This window comes from Astatotilapia calliptera, chromosome 18 (assembly GCF_964374335.1).
Source record: "Astatotilapia calliptera chromosome 18, fAstCal68.1, whole genome shotgun sequence".
Lineage (NCBI taxonomy): Eukaryota > Metazoa > Chordata > Actinopteri > Cichliformes > Cichlidae > Astatotilapia > Astatotilapia calliptera.
In genome coordinates, this window is record NC_137439.1 from 27,639,083 (window position 1) to 27,665,322 (window position 26,240).

Below are 26,240 nucleotides of genomic sequence, written 5' to 3' on the forward strand. Positions count from 1 at the left end.
AGACTGCTGAGGAAGGATTCGATAGCAGTTTTATGTAAATGATTTATTTATACTTACTTTTTTCATAGAGTAATCATGAGACAACCACCGATGTGCAAAACTTTGTAATGTTTACCACTTAACGTCTCTAGCATTTCAGGGCATCACAGGTCAAGGCGCCTTTCTTTGATGTGCGTTTTCTTATGATCATTTGTGGAAATGAAAAGAAAAACAAAAAAACATCTGAAACTTTAATGTTCATTGGAGCAGAATGCGATATTTGTCTTCTCCTCTCAGTTTGTACATAGGATGTGTTCATTGAAATTTATGTACAGCCTTTTTTGTAATAAACAGCTCGATGAAACAAATGACAGCACTGTGAGTTTTGTGCCAATGAGCTGTCTCAAAAGATGGAAACAATCTGCAGCATACTGTAAACATGCTGTCTACTGTATGTTTGTGCCCCCAAATAAAAACCACAAATAAATATAGATTTGTGAATAAATAACTTTCAAAACATGCGCTTATATCTTACCACTGCTATGTGTTTATGTGTAACTGCAGCCTTATTTTAGGAGAAACTGGCTAAATCGAGGCTATCTGAGATTAATTCACGATGTACACAAAGTCTCAAAAGGATGTACGTTCTGGAGGGGGAGGAGGGATGAAGTCGGGTGGTGGCTCATATTCGTAGTCTTCAGTATGGTTTGCGGTTTTGGGTGCTGATAGACCCGCCTCAGGGGTGTGACCACTGGATTTTTCTGTAAAGACACATAAGAATGAAATTAAGAAGTCTTGAGTTTCAGATTCAAATATTCAGGACTTTATGCCGAAAATAACATAATACAAAGATGATACAAAGAAACTGTTCAAAAAATGAATAAAAAAGGTAACACACACATCGAGTCTTGATGAATGAAATATTCAGGGTGAAAATCTTTGCTGATTTAGATTGTTCAATTCATCGAGCACAAACTAAAAAAAACACAAACACATAAAAAAACAAAGTTCAAAACTGAAATCACAGTCTGATCCAACTGGTGCCCCTGTGTAGCTGCATCCAGTCCCAACAGCCTCTGGGCTTCTGGTCAGAAATCGGATCGTGTCCTGCTGGATCTCTTCACAGACATGGATCAGGATATCACTGAGCTCCTGGACAAGTCGCTGTTTGGCAGTGTTGGATTCACCAAAGTTGGATTCAACTCTGGTGAAGGTGAGGGCCAGTCAATGGGCAATCAGCGCCTTCGACGTCCAGGCACTGCTTACACACTTGGGCTGCATGAGGCTGGCTACTGCCCGGAAACAGGAGAAACCCAGTCCTCACAGCATGAACATAATGTCTAATGATAGGCTGGACAAATTCATCCCAGTTCACAACAGTCAGGGTGGTATTCGTCATTCAACATGACACTGCCAAACTGGCACACTGAATAATGTTGAAGGCAGCATAAAATCTGACTATTTGATGCCTGTGACATGAGCCTGCTTTCATTTGTAAAGACGACAGAGTGCCAGTGGTGGACCTGCCAGTTCTGGTGTTTTCTGGCAGTCAAGCTGCACAGTCCTGGGCTGTGAGTACAGGTCCTACTAAATGATGTGGGGTCCTCATGACACCATCACAAAGTGGGATTCTAACAGCTTGGTCAGAAACACAAACGGTAGGCTGTTGGACGTCATTTTATGTTCCTCTATGCACAGAGGAGCAGATACTGGTCGTGCTGGCCTTCTTTGGCCCTGTCCAACTCTTTTTATGTAATAGGCTGTCTCCTAGTATCTCGCCAACACTCTTGAGACCGTACTGACAGACATAACAAACCTAGTGATGCCAAACATGGATGTGCCATCCTGGAGGAGCTGTTCCACCAGTGCAACATGAATGGGCTGCAAACACCAACTCGCTGCATCAGTAGTGACAAGAATATTTCCAAAAAAGGAAACTTAGAGATAAATCAGTCGGGAGGGATACGAAGAGATTAATGATCTGTGGCCACACAAGAGTAAAGTAAAGCAAAAGTAACTATGGGAATGGGTTCATAACTGTACAATGAGAAATAGTTTAAGCTAAACAATTTTAATTTAAAATTTCATCACTCAACGTAAAATAAGCAAATATTTGGGGCTTTGGGCAGCACGGTGGCACTGTGGTTAGCACTGTTGCCTCACAGCAAGAAGGTTCTGAGTTCAATAGGGTGGGGCAAAGTCTCACCGTGGTTTCATTCTTAACCTGATGTGATAGTAATGACCCAAGCCATTTTACACACCATGGCTCATGTGATGATGTACATGATTATTAGAAGGTTAGCGACTACCACCAAAGAGGACGACCCCCACTAGGGTTTAAACGCCTATCCATGTTTTGTTTTTAAAATTGCAGAAGGATGTGAGGATGAATGTCTTCACAAGCTTAACGATTTCCAGTTGCCTTATTTTAGCACACAAAGAACCGTTTTCACTCATAGTGCACAGATTGTTATAATACTTCTGGAAATTTGCATGTCAATATATCTGCATGCAATTCTAAGGGCAAGTAACATTAAGGAGGATCAGCATGTCCATTATTCTAACATAGTTATATCTTAGTACAGACACTGAAACTTACCTTTATATGCAGCAGACTGAAGGGTTTTCGTAGGAGAAGCTCTCTTCATCGCTGCCTGGTAGTTTTTATACAGGGCAGTTCCATACTGAACACACACAGAGGACACAGTGACATATATATACATATATCTTCTATATGTATAAAAGAGGGCTGTGTTTGCACTGTCCATTCATTCACGCCGTGGCAGACATTTCTGGAGTCACATAATTACATGACACACCAAAAAGTAGTTTCTAAAAGGTGTAGACTCCATCCATCAACCTGAACGAGTGGACCGTTTGAACACGGTTTTTAATTTCACTGTGTATGGCAAAGCGAGCTGTGCTACAGTTGGGCTGAATCTGACCTTGGCTATTCTGATGGAGTTGACCCAAAGCACCAGTGTTTTTTCATCATCACAGCAAAGTAACTTGATGTAGGGAGAGTCTTTCTGGATGCATGGGTGCTGGGAAAAGAGTGACAACAAAGAAAGCTTTTATGCCAAAGAGGACGGCCAGTCATTTAGTATCACAGTCCACTTCATTGATGGGGAGAAAAGAGAAAGAAATGGTCAACAGGTATGCTTTCTGGTATCAGAAGGCTCTAAAACGCTGCATCCTACGTTACCCATAAGTCTAATTCTTTTAGCAACCTGGGAAAAGCCAACATCTTTCCAAACCTGCACATTTAAGCTCACAGTTACAAATCCTGTGACATCACGCTGACATCATTTACTCAAGATGTCTTTCAGCGACACACAAAAAATGTCCCACTGTTTTCCAAAGGTAGGGAAGTGGGTCTCATTTATATTAAATTAAATGCTAGATTTTGGTGCTTCTGTAAAAATATATATTTGTAATCCACAAAAGCATCCAGCAGAGGGCAGGCCATGCCAAACTGTAACTACAGAGTGGGCCGTGAATAAGCACTGAAGGGTTAAATCATTGCTCTGCCACTGTCATTGTGGAAATCTTACGCGTGACTAACACTACATCTACAGAGTGCACGTGATTGTCTGGTCAAATTCTTACAGCTAAGAAGAATCTGTTTAACACACTGAGAAACGACCCCAAAAACAGGAAACTAGGTTGCACCCACTGGTCAGTATGGGCGAAACCAAATGAGGTTTTGTTTTTCTAGTACCACTTCCTCACTTAACTGCATCATCTGAAAAAAGCCATCTTGATCTGTTGTGCTGGAGTGCAGCTGTATGCTGAGTGCATCCGGTATCATTTAACTGCGGTCACTTCGGTTGGTGTGATATTTGAAACACATGTTAATGGAGAACAATATGAGTCAGTATGAGTCTTAAGCTACAGCTGAGTAGCCCTCAGATATAAACTTACATGGCCTTCAAATAGTACTACCTCAGGTCTGCACTTTGCACCACTCCATGTTTAGGCCTGCCCCTGAACTGAATTAAAATAAGTGATAAAAACCAAACCACAATCTTCTTGTTGCACTCTGCACTTCTGGTCACTGGTCTGTTTTATTCTTGTATGTTCAGGAAGCCTTCAGAGTGCTTAAAACAGATCAGACTACTTGAACTAATGAGAATGGATGCATCTCAGACTTAAAAATGGTAACTCAGGTAATTTTTCTTATAAGTATGCAAGTGTCCTTACACTGTGACTTTACAAAGAAGGGTCCCGAGTAAACAGCTGATCTTGTTTACAGCGGTTTTGTTGTTGTGTGATTGCAACATCAGCCTATGATCAGAAAGAAGCGTGAAGAAATAGGAAAGTTGCATAAAGGGCTTCTTAATGCCATCGCCACTTTAAGATTCAAGCTGCTGAGCTGACCTTTAGCATGAAGCAGAAGTTGGTGGGAGCTCTGTACTTCTGTTTGTAGTTCTTGGTCATATAGATGTTGATTTTTTCAAAATGGACAAAGCAGGCGAGATCAGTGGACGACTGGAATATAGAAAACAACAGGATATTATGACTCTATGGCAGACAGATACATAGAACAAAAGCTCAGACATTGGCTTCCTTATAAAATAACAAAATGTTTGTGATTTTGTCTCATTGTTTAGCAGCGCTTGTGGTAGGTATTAAAATCAAGGCAGATGGCCTCTGATGCAAATCCACGAGTTCACACTCACGCTCAGTACCATGGAAATTATACTGTTAATCTCTGTTAATCTCCCTTTAATTTCAATGTTCAACACATCATGTTCACACATGTCAAAAGATGTTGATCTTCAGCTGAAACTTCAAAGTCTCACTTCTTGGAACTGTAGATGACCAACGGATGACAGCGCTGTACTTTACTTCTTCTTTTTGCTCTTATTCTCATGTAGACACATAAGACACAAACGTCTGCTCCATCCATGTCTCCTTAAATGATTCCTTATATGTCTGTGATTTGCACATCTGCCTCGCACAGTGTTGCGAATTCTTTCACTCGGACGATTTTTGGTGTCAAGCCTGGACGGGCGGTGTTTGTCTTCTCCGTTTTAGTGACAAAGACGACATGTTTCCCTTTAGCGTCGGCGAGGCAGCAATTCAAATTGTCCATCTTCATTTCTCCAGCTCTTCCTCGTGTCTTTCCAGCTCTGTGATGCTTGACCGCTCAGATGGATGCCATTATGCACTTCACACGCAGGCAAAATATTCTTGGATTGTTGTTTATTGGCTGCTCTCATACTTGCTTTAACAATTCGATTTAGTTCAAGTTTAGTTATATAGCACAAAATCTCAACTACAGTTGCCTCAAGGTGCTTTCTATTGCAAGGTAAAGACCCCACAGTAATACAGGGAAAAATGAGCAAGCACTTGGTGACAGTGGGAAGGAAAAACTCAGTTTTGACCAACATGTTCAGCTTTACACATTTACGATCAGCAGTCCTTCTGTAAAGCTGAATAAATGGGAAGTGAACTGCCTGGCACTAAATCAGGTGAAAAACATTTTACTAAAGCTGTAAATTAGCAAGATTCTGATGATGTTTGTTAGTCAACTCAATTGCTGTATGTGTGTAGAAGTGATCTAAATAAGACTTTGCTACATTGTACATGACATGCAGTAGCAGTGAACTGAAATATGCACCTGAACTGTTGCTAAAAAAAAAAGAAAAGAAAGCAGGGCTGCGTCATCACTAAGATGGTTTTGTTTTTAGTAAATTCACATGAGACAAAATCAGACGATAGGCGTGCACTACAGCGACTCTTATTTCCAGTTAGAAAGACACTCCTTTATCTGCCTGCTTTACCGCTGCTTTTCTGTTCTTTACCTCACAACTGCTTTCCCACGCGGTCGATCTCAATACTGACATCATTACTCTAGTCCAATCACCTTCTTGCCCGCCTTCTTTGAGCCAATAAGCCCCCAAGGATCTCTCCTCATTGAACTGGCTTTTACATTTTAGTAATAAACAGTAAAACGTCTATGACTAAGGGTCTTGTGCTTACAACATGATGTGCCTAAAAAGCTGCATTCTGTCTGAAGGCCACCAGATGGCGACAGACGTGTTTGCAAAAAGTCTGCGGAAACAGCTTCCTGACTTGACCTCTGTAAACACTCCTGCTGAGTTCATGGTTCATCATTTTGGGTCATGCTGAATAAAAAATTAAGTCTATTTTGTAAATCTTGATCATATTATATTTCATAATGAAGGACTAACTGGAATGAAACAACTTGCAAACTGTTGTTGTTAGCAAGCAATGGTGGCGTGGTGGTTGCCTCACAGCAACAGTGCTGGGTTCAAATCCAACATCTGTGTGGATGTGTGTCTTTGAGCTGTGGGGTTAGGTTAACTGGTGCCTGTCTCTCTGTGCTGGCCCCCCTGTCACAGACTGGCCTATCCTGTCGCAGGATACCGATGGTAGCTGGGGATAGGCTACAGCTCTGGTGACAGTGAATTGGAAGATATATACACAACATACATACAACAAAAAGTTATATGTGCTGGAATTCAGTGCAGCTATCACAGTATCTACATGTAGCTTAAATGTTTACAGCAGTTCAGGTTTGAGACAGGCCTCATTGAGATCAGCTTCATCTAAAGCCGAGCAGCAGAAAACAGCTAGCCTGGTGTAAGCTGTAGAAATGACTTTGCTCACTCAGGTTGCTAAACCTGTTTTCTTTTAAGCAACAATACAAATAGAAACTTTGATTTGTTATACCTTTGTTTTTCCTTTGGGCACAAAGTAGATGCCCGAAGCCCTGAGCACAAAGTAGCGCGGTTTCCAAACCTTCTTCCCATCTTCTTTGAGGTAAAGTGTGCCCTCTAGGTCGGGAACGATCAAAGTCGAACCCCCGAAATTCTCCTGCAGCGTCAGAGGAATGGCATGAAATGCAAAACTGAAACGTGGCGCCATCAATGAGATGCAAAAATGTGGCACTGCGACTGACCTTGACAAGGAGATCTTTAGCCTGCTGGTTAATCGCATTCAATGCTGCCTTATCCTTTTTCCACATGTAAAATATCTTCACGAGATGAGAAAAGCACAGTTTACTGACTGAGCATTATAACATATAATCACACTTCACCAAGAAGCAGGTGCTCTCTTACCATATTGCTCACCTGAGGGTCTGTGAACATCACATACTTTTGTGGTCTTGGCAAAAAGTAGACTTTGTTTTCACTGTACCGAGTCCAAGCAGACAGTGGTTCCACCAAATGTTCATGATCCTCAAAGGTTCTTTCTGAAATAATGGACAAAAAAGCAAATTAAGGGAGGACACTCCACAAAAAAACTTTGGAAAGTGGGAAATGTGTGCTCAATTCAAGTGAATTCAGTTTTATTTCTATAGCACCAAATTAGAGACTCTAGAATAATACAGACAAAACCTCAACAATTACACAATACCCCTGTGAGTAAGCACTTGGCGACAGTGGGAAGGAAAAACTCCCTTTTAACAGGAACGAACCTCCAGCAGAACCAGGCTTAGCAGCCACCTGCTGCAACCAGTTGGGAGTGAGGGGAGGAAGACTCCTCTGTTATTTTGACTACCTGTTATCATGTTTACGTGTGTGTGTCTTTATCTCACCAATCAGCAATTCGGGGTTGGTCTCACACAGACTCCAGGCAGTGCTGCAGTCACAGTGCGTCTTCTCAAACAGTTTGTCCAAGACCTCTCGCACCGATTGCCTCTCGTCCACCATCAGCGTCTTGGAGCTGCCGTCACTCATGAGCACCTTCACAATCAACTGAGAGAGGCACAGTTACTTTAACTCAAGATTAAATGCAAGCTTTGATGAGACACACACACACGCACACACACACACAAAAGAAAATCTGCTGATCTTACCTTCCTCATTTTGGCTTCTTTCAGCTTCTCTAGAGCTAGTTTTATTTTCTCTGCTTTTGTTTGGGGTTCTCTCTGGAAACATAGAAGAACGTAATCTCTTTTGATGCCCCATGTCCAGGAAATTCTGACTTTATATTTTCTCTCAGTGCAAAACTTTGGTTTACCATTTGCATGTTCCTGCAGGATACATCTGTGCCTGGTGGAGGAGGAAGGGCAGTGGCTGGCTCATGTTTCTGAGTTGTTGCGGGTGGTGCAGTTTGATCGTTTGTACCGCCGATGTTTGGTTCAGAAGTAAGGGGTTCCTGCGCGGCTGACTTTGATTCCAGGTCAGCCATTAGAGCATCCAGATCATTGTCTTCCAGTTCATTAAGCGACTCTGTAAGGAGATGTGTGGGTTTAACTATGACCTCAAGAGGGTGAGTTGGAGAATCATGGACGTAAAGCTGATTAGTTCAAAACTTGAACTGGCAAGGTACATCTATTGAGAAAAAATGAACGAGCAGCATATTCCAGTGGGAATACCAGGGAATCCTGGGAAACTAGGAGCGTACAGTGTCCTGTATCCCCCTTCCACTAAAACACAGTTTGCTTTTGGTTGTTTCAAATTGCTGATATGCCTTTTTTGCACCTCGGCCATAAAAAGCTCATCAGGTACTACAGATGAATCGGTTAAAATTCTCCACAACGTCAAGTCTCAGTCACCTTGCCCCTTGGTCAAAATGGGACCCCGCCATCGGTCAAGTTTTCCGAAAAGCTTGGTTAATGTGATAACTCAAGAAGGAAGTCACCTTGGATTTTCAAATTAATGCCATAGCATCTACTCGGAGGCTGAGGGGGAACGCTTTTCTTCTGTGAAACAGTTTCATCTGCATGACTACTCACCATTCAGGTCGTTGAAGCCAATGGAAAAGGTTTTTTCTGTCTGGGCCGCAGAATCTGCTTCTGGTGAGTCACCTTCAGTCTTCAGACTCTGCAGGGACATCATCAGAGCCCCCCCGCCATCCCCACAGCCATGAATTACAGTTGCATGTCGTGAAAAACACATGTATGATCACATAGGTCGTGTTCTTGGAGGGAAGCAACAGTTCATAGTTTGAGGTGGCGCTTTAAATCGAAACCCTGTGTCCTCAAAATACTCTGAACTGCTGTCTCTTGGTAACTTGTTTCCCTGTACTTCATCACGCTCTGTCTCCGAGCTAAATCGGTAACACGAAACACATTGCGCTCAGTGTTTGCAGGGGACAATAAATCACAAGTGTGTTTGTTAAGAAAGAACGATTCATCACAACATTACATATAATCAGTGATTTATAATTGGGCCTTCCGAACTAAGGAAATGGCTCTGATATTTCAGTGTCCCCACCATTAAAAAACTTGCTATCAAGAAACAGACTCAAACTGTATGATTTTAATTGTTAACATGCTCTGTCTCTGCAGGCTCACTCATAAACAACCTGGGCAGAAAACCTGGAAACAAAATGATGCCTCCGAGCAGGCTGTTCCACCCTGCTGACTGTGCCTAATAACACATTTGGTCATACTGGAGCTGCTCCGTAAATGACACCTCCAAGCCTCTTTAGACCAGACCTTTTTATACTTTCCTTTAAAAAAGATTTTCTACCTCCGAGGCAGTAAAGCATAGAGAACCAACCCAATCAAGGCAATAAGTGGAATCATTTAAATCCTTTTGTTTCTAAGAGTCTCTGGGGGTCGACGCTTAACTCTAAATGCTTCTCTCGCGAATTCTCCTAATAGTCTTTGAAATGGTGTTTATCACTGTGATGGCTTTCCAAAGAGGATGCAAGTCAGAGTGACAAATGGAGCCTTTCTGGTAAGCATGATGTAATACTGAACATAGATTGATTCCATTCTCAGGGCCGTGCTCGTTTGCAGCTTACATGCAGGGGTTGGAAATTGACACTAACGCCAAGTCTCAGACCCAGGCTTCAATCAGTTATGAGTGTATAATGTGTTTCTTGGCGAGTTGCAGTTTTATGATGAGCAGCTTATGTGTGCTTAAGGAAATCTGCAGCCATTGCCCACAGTCCAATCCACAGATGATGACCTCACATGTCAGCATTACAGTCGTCTTGCAAAAACAAAAAGGCTGTAATCAGACAATGCCCAGATTATGACTAAAACACTGAGTGGATTATTCACTTTCATTAACCTGTTCCTGCCTCAAAAGAATGGCATCTTGCACAGTGTCAACATGAAGCACTATTCACACATTTTCCAATCTTTTACAGGGATTACCATGTACCTTAAATGTTCATCAGTTACAGCATCACAATCAAATCAAATCGAAAACAAAAAAAAAGAAAAGAAAACTCACCTGAGAGAGATGATCCATCTCTCCGAGCAGGTGAGTGAACATGGCGTCTATGTCGTCCATCTGCAAACGGTAGAACGAGGAATTCAGATTTTTTAGGAGCAGTAGGGGGACAGAATAATGCAAGATGCAGAAAATAAAGTAGATAATGGTGAACCGCCCTGTAGGAGGCACTAGGAAGTGAAAACTTTGGGCGATTTCAGTTCGTTTTGCGATCAGTTTCGTGTTTGTTTTGTGTCAGTTCTGTTTGTGGAAAACCTGGGGGGGTGCTGTCCGGCATAACAGCTGACATTTTTGTGGCAGGGCCCACACAACCAGTAAGCGTATGCGCACACATGCACAGTTCTGGATGTGACAATCCCCATGGCAACAGGGGATAAACAAAATGCAAAGTGCAGCATCTATTTAGACAGAGCACTCAAGAGCAATGATCCGCTGTGTCATCTCGGTGACTTTACAAAGAGCCGAAGCAGCTGTTTCTGTGCTGCTCTGTCTGCAAAGTCGCTTCAATTCCTTGGACAGCAAACGTGGAGCTTGTGACCTTCCATTTTCTAAGTGTTCTCTTTAGTATGAGTGCACAGCATAGATACATTTCTTAAATAAGCTAAATAGTTTTCACCTCCTGTAGATGCCATCTGTGTAACTCCTTGTACAGTCTGTGATGGAAGAGCGATAGCTAAAACTCAAATGCTTTGTTTTCTTCGCACTAAATTGATCAGCCCTGCAAAAAGGCTTCATTGAGATCAAAGGTTTTCACCAGACCAAATTTTCTGTGGAATTCAGTGTCTGGGTTTTTCCATATGGGGGCGGCATCTTGCCAGCTTTAGGTCTTGTATGTGGATCGGCTTGAAAAGCAAACTGAAGAATGAGCCCTCTGCTTCTTGCCAACTCTGCAAGACTGTTGCAATATGTGGTTATCAATACCAGTAGATGCACTTATTTTGAAAGGAGCCCAGCAGCTTACCCTGACTCTGAAAGCTGCACGTACAGCAAATATAGAGGTGGGGATGGTGGTAAGATTTAAAATAGTCGTTTTATTTGAAGCGACTTGCCTCTTTTGTATGTGCTATTTTATGAGCTCAGCAGGTCATAAGCATGATACCATTTCCTGATCCTCACACACATCATGTTTTTCTGCACTTTTACTATGACACATAAGCACGTAACACTGCAGTCATACAATGGCTCTGCAAGTTTGCATCTATTATTAGCTTTTCTTATCTTTTTTGCTCTAATTTCAAAATGTGTGAGGTGGAAACTGTTTCCATTCTTTTTTGCACGTCGTTAGGTTTTGCTCTTGTTTGTGCAACTGACTGTCTTTAACATTAGAAATGCAATCTGATCTACCCATCTTAACATGCTAACGTATAGTTTTGCACCCTGTCCTGTTCTGTGGATTTTATCTTTTGGGTTTTTTTCTCTTTCATCTAAGAACCCTACACTGGTTATAAAAGATGAACACCTGGGCTATTCAGAAACAGCATCTTTAAGTTAAGGGCTCGTGGGCAAACTTTACTATTTAGATTATTAGTATTAATTTGTCATTTCTAGTAATTTGAGGATTTCAAGTTCTGTATTTTTTCTCATTTTAGCTGTGATTTGACTCAATGAGTCACTATTAATCCTGTTAGCTGTATAAAGTTTTTTACGTTTACATAAAAAAAAAAAAAAGGTAATCTGCTTGCTCTGGCTGAAAAAATTTGCATGGACCAAAGAGGTGTTGTTACAAACTGTAAAAATGAAAACTGTTATCTAAAGGACGCTAAAGTGCCCCATAGATCTAAAGAGTGCTGTCATTTTAAGTGAAACATTTCTTCACGTTTGTAATTAAAAGCAAGACTTTGTCCCTACTTTTCCCAATACTGGCTCTAGGTTCTATGTTTTGTATATATATACTTTGAAGTATTAAGCTTGAAGAATGAAATACCTTCAGGGCTATTTCAAATCTAAATCACTTTCATCCAGCCTAAAAGACCTATTTCAACAATGAGATGCAAATGTATTCCTTGTATTCGCAATTCAGTTCACTTCAGTTTTATTTATATAGCACCAGATTACAACAAGAGTCGGCTTAAGGCATTTTAGATTGTAAGTTAAAAACGCTACAAAAATACACAGAAAACGGCAACAATCAGACCTCCTATGAGCAAGCGCTTGGCAAAAGTGGGAAGGAAAAACTCCCTTTTAACAGGAAGAAACCTCCAGCAGAACCAGGCTCAGGGAGGGGCGGGGCCATCTGCCTCGACTGGTTGGGGGTGAGGGGAGGGAGACAGGACAAAAGACACACCAGTGGAAGACTGCCAGAGATTAATAATAAGTAATGATTACATGCAAAGTGTTATATAAAGACACAAGGTGAGTGAATTGCATCATGGGAAGCCCCCAGCAGCATAGGTCTGATGCAGGGTAACTAAGGGAGGACGTTTTAAGCCTAATTGCGATTATGGACATTGAATAATAAAGTCGAGGTCAGTAATATAAATAAACGATGACCACAGCAGACATCGGTTGGGCTGTTTAGCTTGGCCCTAATATATTGCAAACATTAAAGTTGCAGCTTAAAGTATAGAACATGCAGATTCTGTCCTGTGTGCACTGAGTCATACATGTTGTTTGAAACATGTATAAACTGTCTCTGCATAACTTGCGCATTCTCATGCGACAGATGCGCGTCCACTGTGCCATCTCTGTTGCTCAGTCTCATTCTGTGTTTACGCCGAGCAGTAAACAGACCATTAAAGTGAAACGGGGTAAAAGGGGAAGAGTGGAGCGAGATGTAGCTCACTAGGTATTGCTTCCACATGAAAGTGAAATTTTTGGATCGCTACAGAACTTTACCTCTGGACTTCTGCGTCACACATGTGAAACTCATTCCAATCCTCCGTCTCCTTTGTCTCGTGTAACCTTTTCGTTTGATTTTTCCCGATTAATTTCAACAAATGTGCATTTGCAGACTGCGCTCATGAAAGCAAGCATCGCAAACACCACATTTGTTTATGAATTCCATGCTCTCATCAGGCATGTCAGAGTGTTGCCTCTGCCTCCCGATGTGGTCTCACACATCAACAAAAACGAGGCAACGCCAAGAGACACGCAGGCGGCCGTGCCAAAGCCTGAGCACAAAAGGCGATTTATTGAGATGTACGTGCATGAAAGGAATCACAGTGCATTGCCTGCTAACAGTAAACCAACATGTTTTCTCTCTTCTTGCGGTCGAGAGCTTCTTGCTGTTTTCTAATTAGTTGCACAACCGTCCACTGGCTGCTGTGAGAGGGCATGTGTTTGTCTTAAGCAAAGCTGATGTGGCCATTCAAGTATTTAACTCTTAAAAGAACCAACAGAAGGCAGAAATGTGTGTATGCACAGTAAGCCAAAAGCTTTACATACTTCAAATGATTCGATTCTTATCCATCGCTCACCATGAAAGTGTGATCACTCTTAACGTCAGGCTGCAGTGTGACAACCAGCCCCAAAATACAGCGAGAGCCAGAGCAACAAGAGCATCACTGAGCTGATCTGGACTTACAGCTACATGAAACAACCAAAACTTGCAAAAGCAAGACTGCATCTCTTAAATGCTGATTTAAGGCTATCCTGCAGCACAGCACTGAACTGTTAACACAGTAGTTCTGAATTTAGTAGTAGCATATTTTTTATTGTATTGATTTACTATGAAGTTCCAACCAACTTAAATACAAACTCTATCTTTCATTAACACATTTTTAGCATTCTTACCTTTTCTCTGTCTTTGACACATGGAAGCATCACAGAGTGAGTGTCATTGCTGCAACCCTGACAGGTCAGTCTATATATGAGCGCTTGCACATGTGACTTTGTCTGCACTGCCTGATATGCTACAGATATTCGCTCAGCTTCCTCTGAAATCAGGAAGTAGATCTAAGTTTTTCTGGTAAAGCAGATAGGGCTTAAGTAGTGCTCTGAGCTCTACTTCTGGCCTGGCAGGGCCACACAGTTGTTTTCACTACTTTATTCTGGTAAGAGCTATCAGTAGTTCCTTAATGTGGGAATGTGCTACTGATATATACCCTTTTATTGTAGTACTTAGTCAATACAAATTTGCATTTACAATACTTATTATTTGAATGGGGGCTGGTGATGTCAGCAACCTTCCAGTTTCCTTTAAAACTCAGATGTCTGAGAACATTTTAGCTTGTTTTTTCTCACATTTGGTTTACTTATACTTGTTTACCATACCTGACATTGATCTGTGATGTTTCTTTTATATTTTACATTTGGTCTACATAATATTTACGAGGTTGATTGGTGGGAAATCATTTGAAAACGTCGTACAACAAAAGGTCTTTTAGAAAACACACACAAAGGATTAGAACATTTTGAAATATGAATGAAAACAGATCTTATATTTATTATATTCAGTGCAATAGACTACACAGAACCCTTGCAGATTACAATAAAACAAAATGCCGTTTTGAGTTTAGGAGAGTGGTGCGCATGTTTCAGCTTTTCCCTGATGCAAAGTGGTTTTGATAAGATGAAACTGTTTCTTGTCATTAAATGTTAAATGTACTGACTCCCTGCTGCTCAGCCATATGTTAATGTTTACTTAAGGGAACAACAGCACGATGTTCTACCAAAGATTGTTTATGGACAGTGGTGGAGTGGAGTGGAGTAGAGTGGAGTGGAGTGGAGTGGTGCAAACAGCTTTAAGCCCTCAAACAAAATCGTATTTGACAACTTTGAAATGTGAGCGAGCAAAGCGCAGAGGAAAGCGAAAGAGCTGCTGGAATAGATGCATAGAATAAACATGATTCATCAGGATGACACCTCTTCTTTATCTGTCTGTCATTTTAAGATGTGGTGTACTTTTTTTTCTCCTTTGGTGCTTTGTTTTTGCACGATCACAAATAAAATGCACACGACTTAGTGCAGAGGTGCGATTGTAGACAATGCAGTGTAGTGTGTTTAATATTTAAAGCACTGCTGTGCAGATGTGCAGATAGAATGTGTAAAATCTAATAATGTAAAAACTGTAACAAATATTTTTGTACTGAGGCTTTTCAGATAATAGAAGACCCCCCCATCTGGCTTTTAATCACTGTGAACCTTTGTTCAGCGTTACTGAGACTTGTCGCCATATTCAGAGTCCTATGTGGTCTCACACTTGCCAATTTATGTGTTGCACCTCCGACATTAGCTGGCAACTGTGCATATGTGTGTGCACATTGCACTTTAAGCCCTCTGTACAGCCTTTTGAGAATGTCTGCATTGCCAGCTCAGGACATCTATCGTGGCTGTTTGTAAGCTCTTCTTCTGGTTGATTTACAAGAAAGTAATGTGCAGCTACACACAGGCTTCCTTGGTGTATGATGAGAGGGCGAATGCCATTTTGCTGTGAAAATAAGAAGAGAGGGGAGCATTTAAGTGCTTCTAATGTGGGTTAAAGCTTTAATCAAAGCCATGTGGGGTCAGAGAAGGGAAATGAGAGTGGCAATAAAATGTAATAGAGTTTACATTTTACAGGAGAAGCCGTTTTGACTCCAGCTTTGTAATATACCAGAGTTGTGTTTAGAAGTCAGCACTCTACCCAGAACCAAAGAGGAGATCAAAGCTTTGATGTCATTTAAAGTTTTTCATTCTGACGGGGCTTGTTAAAAAGCCACAGGGTTAATCCTGTCATCCAAATCAATCGTAAAGGGCGAAGAAAGAAAGAGTTACATGTGAAAGATTCTGTAAACAGTCCGTGAAATTCCTTTTAGAGGCTCCACGTCACTGCTGTATGTGTGTAAAAGTGCTTATGACTGACCATCCCAAGTGTGAGAATAAAAATAACCTAAGGATAGTCCAAATATGCGGTGCTTGAGTAGGAATGGAGTGACTCGGCAGAGTGGTATGTCCGGGAAAGCTACGGGTTAATTTAAGACTAGGAGCAAAACCTGGTGCCAATTAGAAGCATTGAGCGCCACATGTGGACTAGACCGAACTATCCACAGAAGGGGCAAAGGGGTCTGAATTCGTGCGCAATGGAGGCTAGATGCACGAGTGCGCAGTTGCTTACGGTTCTTACTGGCAATTGCTGATCCTGCAGTTACTGATATGATGGATATTTTCTTAAAGAGATGATCAAACAGTATCTACAAGTCTGAAGGACGCTCTGATGCTCTGAGAGGCCCTCATTAAAACGTGGATGTTTTACATTTTTACCTTTAAGGATTACAACATGGCAGGAATCTCTCTCATATCTTCACTTTTTGTCACAACTCTGTTCTTCACGGGGAGTGTATCGGACACATGCCGAGGACCGCGCTGCTTTCCTGGTCACGACTGGAGCAGACCGTGCGTAGGAGCGCAGTGCCAAGGGCGCACGGACACATCCGCGTCCCGACGGCAGTTTGACCACTCTGCACAATCCAGGCAAGGACAAACCTATCCGACTTACCAACACGACGCTCATTTCCGTCAGCACAAAGCACAGAGCGCGCCCTTAGCACCGTACACCGTCATCCAGCCTCAGCACGGAGGTTTTACGCAGGCGGCAGGTACGGATGGCACCAGGAGGACGAACCCGAGGACCATCACGGCGGAGGTGTTCCACCCTGGCTGCGCCGGGGGCACCTGTCCGACGACTGTCTCTCATCGCCCCACGAGTGATGACAGCGCAACGCGGGAGTGCAAAGGCATTGGATGTAAACTGCCCTCCCGGATGCGCCAGAGGAACGGTAAGCTTTGCGTTGGAGACGGCTGCAGCACGCAAGGAGACGACGGGAGAGGAAGCGCGTCACCTGTTCATGTGACGGACAGAGCGGCACAATTTCTGGACGAGCTCCCAGACCTTGGGTCGCAACGTGGAGCATGGATTCAGCTGACATGTGACATGAAACCAGGTGGGTATCAGTTTGCAAGCGATTGGTCAGAAAATTCAAAGAGAAATAAACTAAAAATGATAATCACTTCAGTTGCTATGTAACAGGTTTCTTTGTTTACTACAGGGAACAATGACGTTCCCTCAGAGGATGCTCTAGTCCTGCAGTTGCAGCTGTCTAAGAGTCAGGAAAGGTTCGTCGAGGCCCTCAAAGGCCAACAAAACGAGGTCAAGGAGCTACAGAGGCTGCTCAGTGAGCAGCAAGGAACATTGGTCAACCAGCAGAGAGAAATACTTGACCAGCAGAGGAGGATGTATGAGCAGATGGAGCAAGTAAGGCTGCTGTGACTGATAATGAGGGAGATATCAGTAGTCCCATAGTCTTGGGGCAGTATTTAAGTTTGGTTTTTTTTAAAGTGCATAGAAAGCACCTAATCCACTGAAATTATATTCTTTTTCTCAACTCCCTGAAACAGATCAGTTTCATTATGAATCAGATAAGGACAATATTTCCTAGCAAAGTGAAGAAATAAGACAATTTCAAAGTGTTATACAAGTAGTGCTCTCTTCCTCCAGGTAAAGGCTCAGTACAACATACTGATGGACAGCATCAAACAAACATCTTTCCAGAACCTCCAGGGGGAGCTGGACAGTCGCATGGAAACCTTAAGTGGGCAGGTTAGAGCTCACCAAGCACAGCAGGCTCTCTCTTTGCACAAAGTGGACATGGAGGCCACTGTGATGGAGGTGAGCCTTAAGCTAAATTATAAACGTGTTTACAGTAGTGATGAGATGTAAGAGATCTAACTGTCATATAAAGCATAAATTGCACTATAGGAGAATCTTAAATAAGCAAATCTGAGTGTACTTCTATTCATACTTGACAATTTTGGGCTTGTTAAGCTGCTGTAGCCTGCATAGACTTGTGGCTGCCTTTGCAAGCCATTTTGCAACTCATATCAATCTCACCTTCCTGTTTTTATGCTTAAAATATCCCTTGTTATCACTGAATATAAAAAAATAAAATAAAATATTTAAAAAAAATTTTGTCAATTTTTAACTTTAGCATCAACATATTTCTTTAACTGGAGTGCATTATGTGAACATTATGTCAAGCATTCTAATATCAAAATATTATATTTGACTACCATGGTTCTAAGTATCATTGTGTTTAATGCCATTAGGTGGGTCGGCCCCTTTTGACCTGTGGCAGTTGTGGGCCTGATGAGTACTGTGGCTACAGCAGTGGCCGTCCTCGCTGTGAGAAGTGCACCGTCTGTCCTGCTGGATTCTTCCTGGTCGCCCAGTGTTCAGTACACGCAGACAGGATCTGCCAGGTTAGCATGTGTTAGCATGTCTTTTAACCACATACAGGAAAGCGGTGACAAATCAGCTTGACAAAAATGTAACATAAGATCAGATCAGTTAGGCCACCAAGTGAAGCTTAGTCTGGAATCCCTGTGCAACAGCTGCTGAAAGTTTATCTAAATCAGACAAAATCAACTGATGGCTATGCTGATGTGTTTTTGTGCATCCACATTGGCAAATTTCATACAGAGTGGGCTAGTTAAGCTGCTTTAGCTTGGCTAAAGTTGCTGCTGCCACTAAAAGCCACTTTGCAAACCATATCAACCCCAGGTCCTTTTTATACTTAAAATGTCCTATCTTATCATACCATATCTGTTGTCACTTGTATCTGAATATAAATGATGGCAGCTGGAAATGGCAGTCTTCTTTTGACTGAAGTTTAGTTTATTCATTTAGAACTTTATGCACTTGCGGAAAAAAGTGTTTTATTGTAGGGTTTATGAGCCTTACAATAAAAGGTTTATCACAAGGTTTGTCAAAGCAAAGGAAAACATTTTTAACCAGTGGACCATATTAGAAGCAGTAGGCCTTTTGGTTCAGTACTTTTTCAGTGCTTGCCTGGAGTTGTTGCAGTATCTGCATGCTACTTTGCAACCCATCTCTTGATCCTACCTTCCAAACTGAAAGTTTCCATTTGTTTGTTACAGGACAGAGATGAATGTCTTGAAATAGCTCATCTGTGCGGAGGTCAACAGAAGTGTCTCAACACTCCAGGTGCTTTGAATTGCTTTAAAAATTTGAATATTTTTGTTATGTCAGTGCTTCTTGATTTGCTAGACATATCCATGTCTGAGAAGAATTGTTTGTTCTTTTCTTAATTTGTGCTTACCAGGTGGATTCAGATGCCAGGACATGAGAGAGGGAGAAGCACACTCAGGAATGTGTGGCCGCGGCTACTTCTTCAACTCAGAGATGGATGAGTGTCAAGCCTGCAATGAGTGTGATGGAGACACGGTGGTCTCTCCTTGCACTTTTACCACAGACACTGTCTGCTCTGGCCATACTGCTGGCCACAGTGCCCTCTCTCAGTCCTGGTCTGGAGATGTGACTCTGCAGGGGGAAAAAGGACACATGCTGGCTCAAGCCTTCCTCGGTGTGCAGCTTCACATACAGGGAAGAGGCGATGATGTGGTGTCCACTGAGAGTGGGCAGCTGGTTCTGAGACAGCATGGTCTCATATGGCTGGATGAGAATCTCTCAGTGACCCATGGTTGCCGCAGCTTCATCCAAGTGTGTCTGCGCATGAACAACACAGCCGGCTCTGAAGGTCGTGACCTCAGTGGGGTTCGTGTGGAGCAGCAGGAGGGTAGATCGCTCCAAGGTGTTAGCATCAGTGGGGTAGCACAGGTCGCCCCAGGTCACATCATATCCCTCTTCCTCCGGAGTGCCACCCACCACTGTAACCAAAGCACTGAAGGTCTGCAGCTGTTCGACCCCTCCGTTGCCCCACTCAGCCTCCTCTGGCTCTCTCATGACACCGGTGCGGTTGCCATGACAGCACAGGCAATGGTCTCTGCACATTACCACACAAACTATCGCCCAGTCTTCCGTACCACCTCCACCTCTGACCCTTATGTAGTAGGACTTACTCACGATGGTCGTGGGATCCGGTTTGCAGAGAGTGGGACTGTGCGCTTTGTATTCCAACAGGCATTGTACTCGATGGGCCAGGCATGCGTGAGTGAGGGCTTCCAAATTTTGGCATACCTCAACCATAATGGAACCAGCATGGAGCTGCTCCGTGCCTTTAAAACAGGTGTCCATTACCGAGACACATCAATAGCACTGTCTGGAGCAGCCCAAGTTGGCCCGGGAGACACACTGGGTTTTGAGATTCTCTCTCCTGCGCAGTGCAACGTTCGCTTCTTTGGTGACGAAACGGGTATCAGTATTCTCAGTTTGGTTTGGGTTCCCGCTGCCATTTCTTCATCTCTTTCTGCCTCTGTGGCTAACACCGGCCTTCTCTCTGGAGCAGTTCGTAACAAGCCATTGTTCTTCCACCAGACCAGTCCTCAAGTGACCCAAATGGAGTTGCTGGCGAAGGGATCCGCAGATCAGAGACGAGATTTTGTATTCAGAGAGAGCGGTACAGTCAGTGTTGCTCTGGATCTCAAACTCATTCACTCCTGCAGTTTGGTCAAGGTGACTCTGCTCAGACGAAGTGATTTAGAGGGTTCAGGAGAGGGATCGAGGCCTATCCCTGTTGCCCAGCAGGTATCTGGCCAGATGTCTGAGGGCAGCCAGTGGGCCAGTGTGAGTCTGCGAGCGTCCTTCCAGGTTCACAACGGCACTGCGGTTTTCTTTTTACTAGACTGTGTGCGTGGACGAGTAAACCAGATCAGCCATCAAACAGGAAGTGGGGTATCTGCACTCTGGGTGGCATCATAATGAAAGCCAGATACTATGACGTTTCTTCTTATGGTCAAAAATCAAAAGAACGATTTGACTTTTTGGAGACTAAGGCTACGTTCACACTGCAGGCGAAAGCGCATCAAATCCGATTTTTTGACCCTATGCGACCCATATCCGATCATGCTATGACAGTGTGAACGGCGCAAATCCGATATTTTCAAATCCGATCTGGGTCACTTTCGTATGTGGTACTGAATCCGATACATATCCGATGTTTTAGAAAGCGACTGCTGTTTGAACGGTCAAGTCGCATTAAATCCGCCTTTTACGTCACCGACACAAGACTGAAGCCAATTATCAGCGCCCGAGAAGACATCGCGAACGCTTCCTAGCCATCCAGTGTAGATGTCAGTGAAACTGTTGGGAAGACAACGTAAACATTTTATTTGTACTGTATAATCTGGAGATTCTGACAGAAATCTGCAGCTATCCTTTGAAGCACCGCTCCTCTCTTAAACAGCAATAAGGATCATTATTAGGTTATTTACATTATTATGTAAATAACAAAATAACTTAAAGCAAAAATTGGGAAACGTAAAGTCCGAAGTCTTTATATTAACGGCCATCAGTCAAACAATACTGTTTGTTCTTGGTCTAAACAGAGCGCGTTGTGTGTGACATCTTCTTTTGCGCATGCGGGCCGCTTTGAGCGTTCACACTAGAGCGCGTTTGCTGTCGCATTTTATTTGTAGTGTGAACGAGGAGACAAAAAAATCGGATTTGATCAAAAAATCGGAATTGAGCATTAAGACCTGCAGTGTGAACGTAGCCTTATTCACTTTCCAGAGAGTTACAAAGAAAGATTGACACCACTTTCATCTGTTTTAACAGAGAAGCATTAACCAGTAGCTTGTTAGCTTAGCCTGACATTGTGAACTAGTGGAAATAGCTTCTAAGATTGTCCACAAGTAATCTGTGAGCACCTTTAAACCTAATACATTTGTTTAATGTAAAAAAATAACCAATTAAAAAAATCAACACTTTGTGATTCTTATGCAGTGTTGTGTAGCTAGACTCCCAGTCTTTGTGCTAAGCTAAGCTAACTGACTTTTACTTAACTCGCAGATGTCAGAGCAGTGCCAGTCTTTTTGTTCATTATTATTTTAGGTCAGAGTTAACTGTGCTTTCCAAACCTGAATTTATCCCTTGATTTTTGTTTGAGTTTAAAAGAAAATGTCTTTTAAAAAATACTAAATGTAGACTGTAGTGTATTTAAATGTAACATTATTCATTAGCTATATTTATATAATATAACTATTAATATGTGTCAATATTTTCTACATATGATAGCACAAAACAACTGTATTCACGTGATCATTTCTCATTCTCCAGTTCTTCTTTTTTTAGTTCCAGTTTTTCACATTTCACATTTGTCTGTTTTTTATTTATATAATTCAGTTTACTCTGTTGACGCCAAAGGAGTTTTAGATCCTGCCAGTGACTACAGCATTTTCGGCTGGCACTGATTCTCATTCAGGAGTTTTTCTCAAGAGCATGTGTTTCATGTTAGCCGCCATTTTCTAAATGTCTGAATATCTACTGCATGCTTTGTTTAATGACCACTTTGTGCATATTATGGACTTAAAGTCACTAAGCCTTGTTGAAACTAAATATTTTAAATAATGTAGTGGCTTTTAATCTTAACTGAACTGTAATGAAGTGTATATTTGATGTTTTCTTGTTAATCCAATAAAATCACCTTTGTTGTACTGGATTTTTCTTTATTGCAAACTTTGTTTGGCATGAAGTAAAGTCATTTAAAGTAAGATAAAGTTTGAAAGAAGAACGTTTTGTTCCTTTAAATTTAAAATTTTTTATTCTTAATAACAAAGGTTTTTTTTTTAGCACACTTTGGGATTTACTTTTACAACATCACATGCTAATAGCAATAGCTAATGGTAGCTAATTTTAGCCAGCAAAAAGTTACACAACACAAACACTGGGATATCGGATTGTTACCTAATTGTTACCTAATCAGCCACTCACATGGCACTAACTCATACATTTAGGCCCCTAGACATCCAAGAGATCACAGGAGTGGACCATCAGCTCACAGCATGGATACTGGACTACCTCACCGACCGACCACAGTATGTGAGAACTCAGGGCTGTGTCGGACAGGGTCGTCTGCAGTACGGGGGCCCCACAGGGAACGGTTCTGGCTCCGTTCCTCTTCACCATCTACACTGCAGACTTCTCCCACAACTCCACCCTGTGCTTCCTGCAGAAGTTCTCTGATGACTCTGCAATAATAGGCCTTATCACTGATGGGAACAACAGGGAGCACTGACTGGTGGAGCTGGAGCTGGTGGTAGACGTCCGCAGGCACAAACATCCTCCACTCCAACCACTAAACATCCAATGCATTTACATTGATAGCGGATAGCTACAGGTATCTGTAGCTGATTGTGTCTTATTTTAAGTGTGATGAGATATTTTGACTAGAAATTAGACAAATATACTTGGTAAAAATTTGAGATTTGCAGTGTATGACTCTGTGGTGGCCTCAGCCATCTTTTACGGTGTGGTCTGCTGGGGTGACAGCATCTCTGCTGGGGACAGGAAGAGACTGAACAGGCTGATCTGGAGGGCCAGCTCTGTTCTAGGATCTCCTCTGGACCCGGTGGAGGTGGTGAGTGACAGGAGAAAGATGGCTAAGCTGTCATCCCTGTTGGACCACATCTCCCACTTCATGCAGGAGACTCTGACAGCACTGAGCAGCTCCTTCAGTGGCAGCCTGCGGCACCCACGATGTGGGACGGAGAGATTTTGCAGGTCTTTCCTTCCAACTGCTGTCAGACTCCATGACATGGTCACTGCAGATGACCACACATGTGCAGACAGACACACACACATCCCATACACAATTGTAACTGTCTCCCTGATGTGCAATACTACCAAGTGCAATTTTTCCTACTATAACAAAGTATTTTATTCTATTTTGTATAGTGCTTTATTCTATTGTATATAGTATTTTATTCTTGTTGTATAGTATGTTATTCTATTTGATCTTATCCTGTTCTATTGTGTTTATCTTAACGTTTACTGCGCTTAAACTTTCTGCTGTGACAAAAAATTTCCCACATATGGGACTAATAAGGGCTTATCTTATCTTATCTTATCTTATCTTATCTTATCTTATCTTATCTTATCTTATCTTATCTTACTTTATCCTCAGGGTGTCCTGCATTAGAGTAAGAATGGTTGGTGGTAAGGGGTAACCCCTAACCCTAACCACAAACTCACGTTTTTTTTGTCTTTCTGTGTGCTTCTCGCCTGAGGAAGGCCAGATCTTGGCCGAAACGTCGCGGCATAAGCACACGCTTCATTGATTTTTTTATTTGAGGAGTTTCATTTTATTTTTTTGTTTTTTCTTGATTTAAATTTTTTCCATTAATAAATAACTAAATACTTGTTTCATTTTATACATACACACAAAAAAAATACACTTATAAATAACATATCTGATAACAAATTCATTTTATTTACCTATAATAACAAAGCCCACAGGGACACAAATTCTACACAAATAAATAGTAACACAAGACAACTATTAACAAATAACCGGGACTCATCGGGAGGAGATGAGTGCCTCACAGTGGACTACGGTCCGCAGGGGGAAGAGCACTTCCCAGAACCTTTTCCGGGGTCGGACGGACCCGTTGGGGGGATGGACAGTGCCATTCCTGTTTCCGGCTGGAGACAGGCTCAGTCCTCACTTCCTAATAATAATAATAATAATAATGGATTGGATTTATATTGCGCTTTTCAAGGCACCCAAAGCGCTTTACAATGCCACTATTCATTCACTCTCACATTCACACACTGGTGGAGGCAAGCTACAGTTGTAGCCACAGCTGCCCTGGGGCAGACTGACAGAAGCAAGGCTGCCATATCGCGCCATTGGCCCCTCTGGCCAACACCAGTAGGCGGTAGGGTAAAGTGTCTTGCCCAAGGACACAACGACCAGGACAGAGAGCCCAGGGATCGAACCGGCGACCTTCCGGTTAGTTTCAATCCCCCCCCCCCCAACAAAACATGTCCAGGGTTTACAGAAATAGTTTCAATACAGAGAAAATATCAAGGAAGTTGTAAATCACTGGTGGATATATATATTGAACCTTGAAGGAGGTGAGCTAAAGCAGCAAAGGGCCACGCTGGATGACAGTCCTATCAGGTCAAAACAGAAAACTGAGGCAACAGTTTTCCACAGGTCACCAACATTGGACAATGGAAAACTGGAAAACCATTGCCTGGTCTGATGAGTTTCAATTTCTGCTGAATTATTCAGATGGCAGGGTCAGAATTTTGCATACACAACATGATAGCAGAGATCCATCCTGCCTTGTATCTATGATGTCTGTGAGTCAGGCTGGTGGTGGTGGAATAGTGTGGGGGATACCACAGTGACCACAGTGTAACTATAGTCAGGTGTTTACAGCATGATAACACATCATGGCACAAAACTCCAAAAAATCTCAAAGTTGTTGTCAGTGACAATGATTTAAAATCACCTCGACATTTCCCAGAACTCAATGCAAGTGAGCACCTTTGGAATACGGTGGAATCATCAGTGTGCAGTTGACAGTGTGCAGCAACTGTGTGACGCTATCACGCGAATATGGACAAAACTTTTCAGGAATCTTTCCAGCAACTTGTGGAAATTATGTCACAAAGAAATTCGAGGCACTTCTGCAGGGAAAAAACAGTCCAACCTTTGAACAAAGTGTAACTAATAAACTGTCTTGTGAGTGCATATATGGCTCTTTATATTCTTGCATGCACTAGTCTTATCAAGAGCTTTACATGCTTCAGTCTGAGATGTGGAGACTGAATGCAAAACATGTTTGCTCTGAGTGGAAGTTGCCAGGTGTTTTCTATTACACATCTAAGAACAGAGGATCTTTATCATGAATTTAAACAGCTGAAATTATATTAGCCAGGTAGTTAACCTCCTAATGGATTTCCTATTCACTTCCACCAATGACCCTCAGTCCCAGAGTGCTGCACTTCTTTGGCACAACATCAAAAAAGTGCATAACGATCCTGGGCATATGCTCTATAAAATCCGATAGACCGCTTGATGTTATTATTTCGCTCTTTGAAGTCATGACCCTCAGGTTATGTGTGCTATAGATTATTCATTAAATCAAGACTCACAGGGGATCGGTGTTTTCTTCACCAGAAACGAATAAACCTGAAAAATGAAAAGTTTGTGCACAGCTTCTCTCAAAATCCTAGCTGGGAGGCCAAAGAGAAGACGCAGGCAGACATAGGCTAACATAACAGAAGGAGAGTATGTCTTGGGATAAATTGAAACCACCCGCAGGCCAATGGGTGACTGACTGGATGAGTTACGGTGGGCTGAAGAAGATAAAGGTCAGGGCACTGCAGTAGACACTGGAGCTGCGTCTAGCTTGGCTAAGAACATTAGCACTGTGGATAATAGATTACAGATGGATGATCGAGCAAGCAGG

General features: G+C 42.3%; 2 protein-coding genes across 2 annotated transcripts; one reads left to right on the top strand and one right to left on the bottom strand.

Moving 5' to 3' along the window:
• Positions 1 to 217: 217 nt before the first annotated feature.
• Positions 218 to 13,971, bottom strand: LOC113010107 (amyloid beta A4 precursor protein-binding family B member 1-interacting protein-like). The gene is made up of 13 exons (XM_026148973.2): positions 13,878 to 13,971; positions 10,146 to 10,205; positions 8,693 to 8,780; positions 7,975 to 8,186; positions 7,811 to 7,882; positions 7,550 to 7,709; positions 7,083 to 7,204; positions 6,911 to 6,985; positions 6,682 to 6,825; positions 4,360 to 4,470; positions 2,925 to 3,023; positions 2,579 to 2,663; positions 218 to 740 (listed from the first exon to the last, which is right to left on the bottom strand). Exons 1-13 carry the CDS (start codon positions 13,905 to 13,907, stop codon positions 610 to 612), a joined length of 1,389 nt encoding a protein of 462 aa, XP_026004758.1. The 5' UTR covers positions 13,908 to 13,971; the 3' UTR covers positions 218 to 609.
• A 2,100-nt stretch (positions 13,972 to 16,071) lies between these two features.
• On the top strand, positions 16,072 to 22,472 carry LOC113010828 (uncharacterized). Its single transcript, XM_026150052.2, has 6 exons — positions 16,072 to 17,005; positions 17,111 to 17,316; positions 17,560 to 17,730; positions 18,168 to 18,320; positions 18,999 to 19,065; positions 19,184 to 22,472. The coding sequence occupies exons 1-6, from the start codon at positions 16,309 to 16,311 to the stop codon at positions 20,737 to 20,739; spliced, it is 2,850 nt and encodes a 949-aa protein (XP_026005837.1). The 5' UTR covers positions 16,072 to 16,308; the 3' UTR covers positions 20,740 to 22,472.
• Positions 22,473 to 26,240: the final 3,768 nt, after the last annotated feature.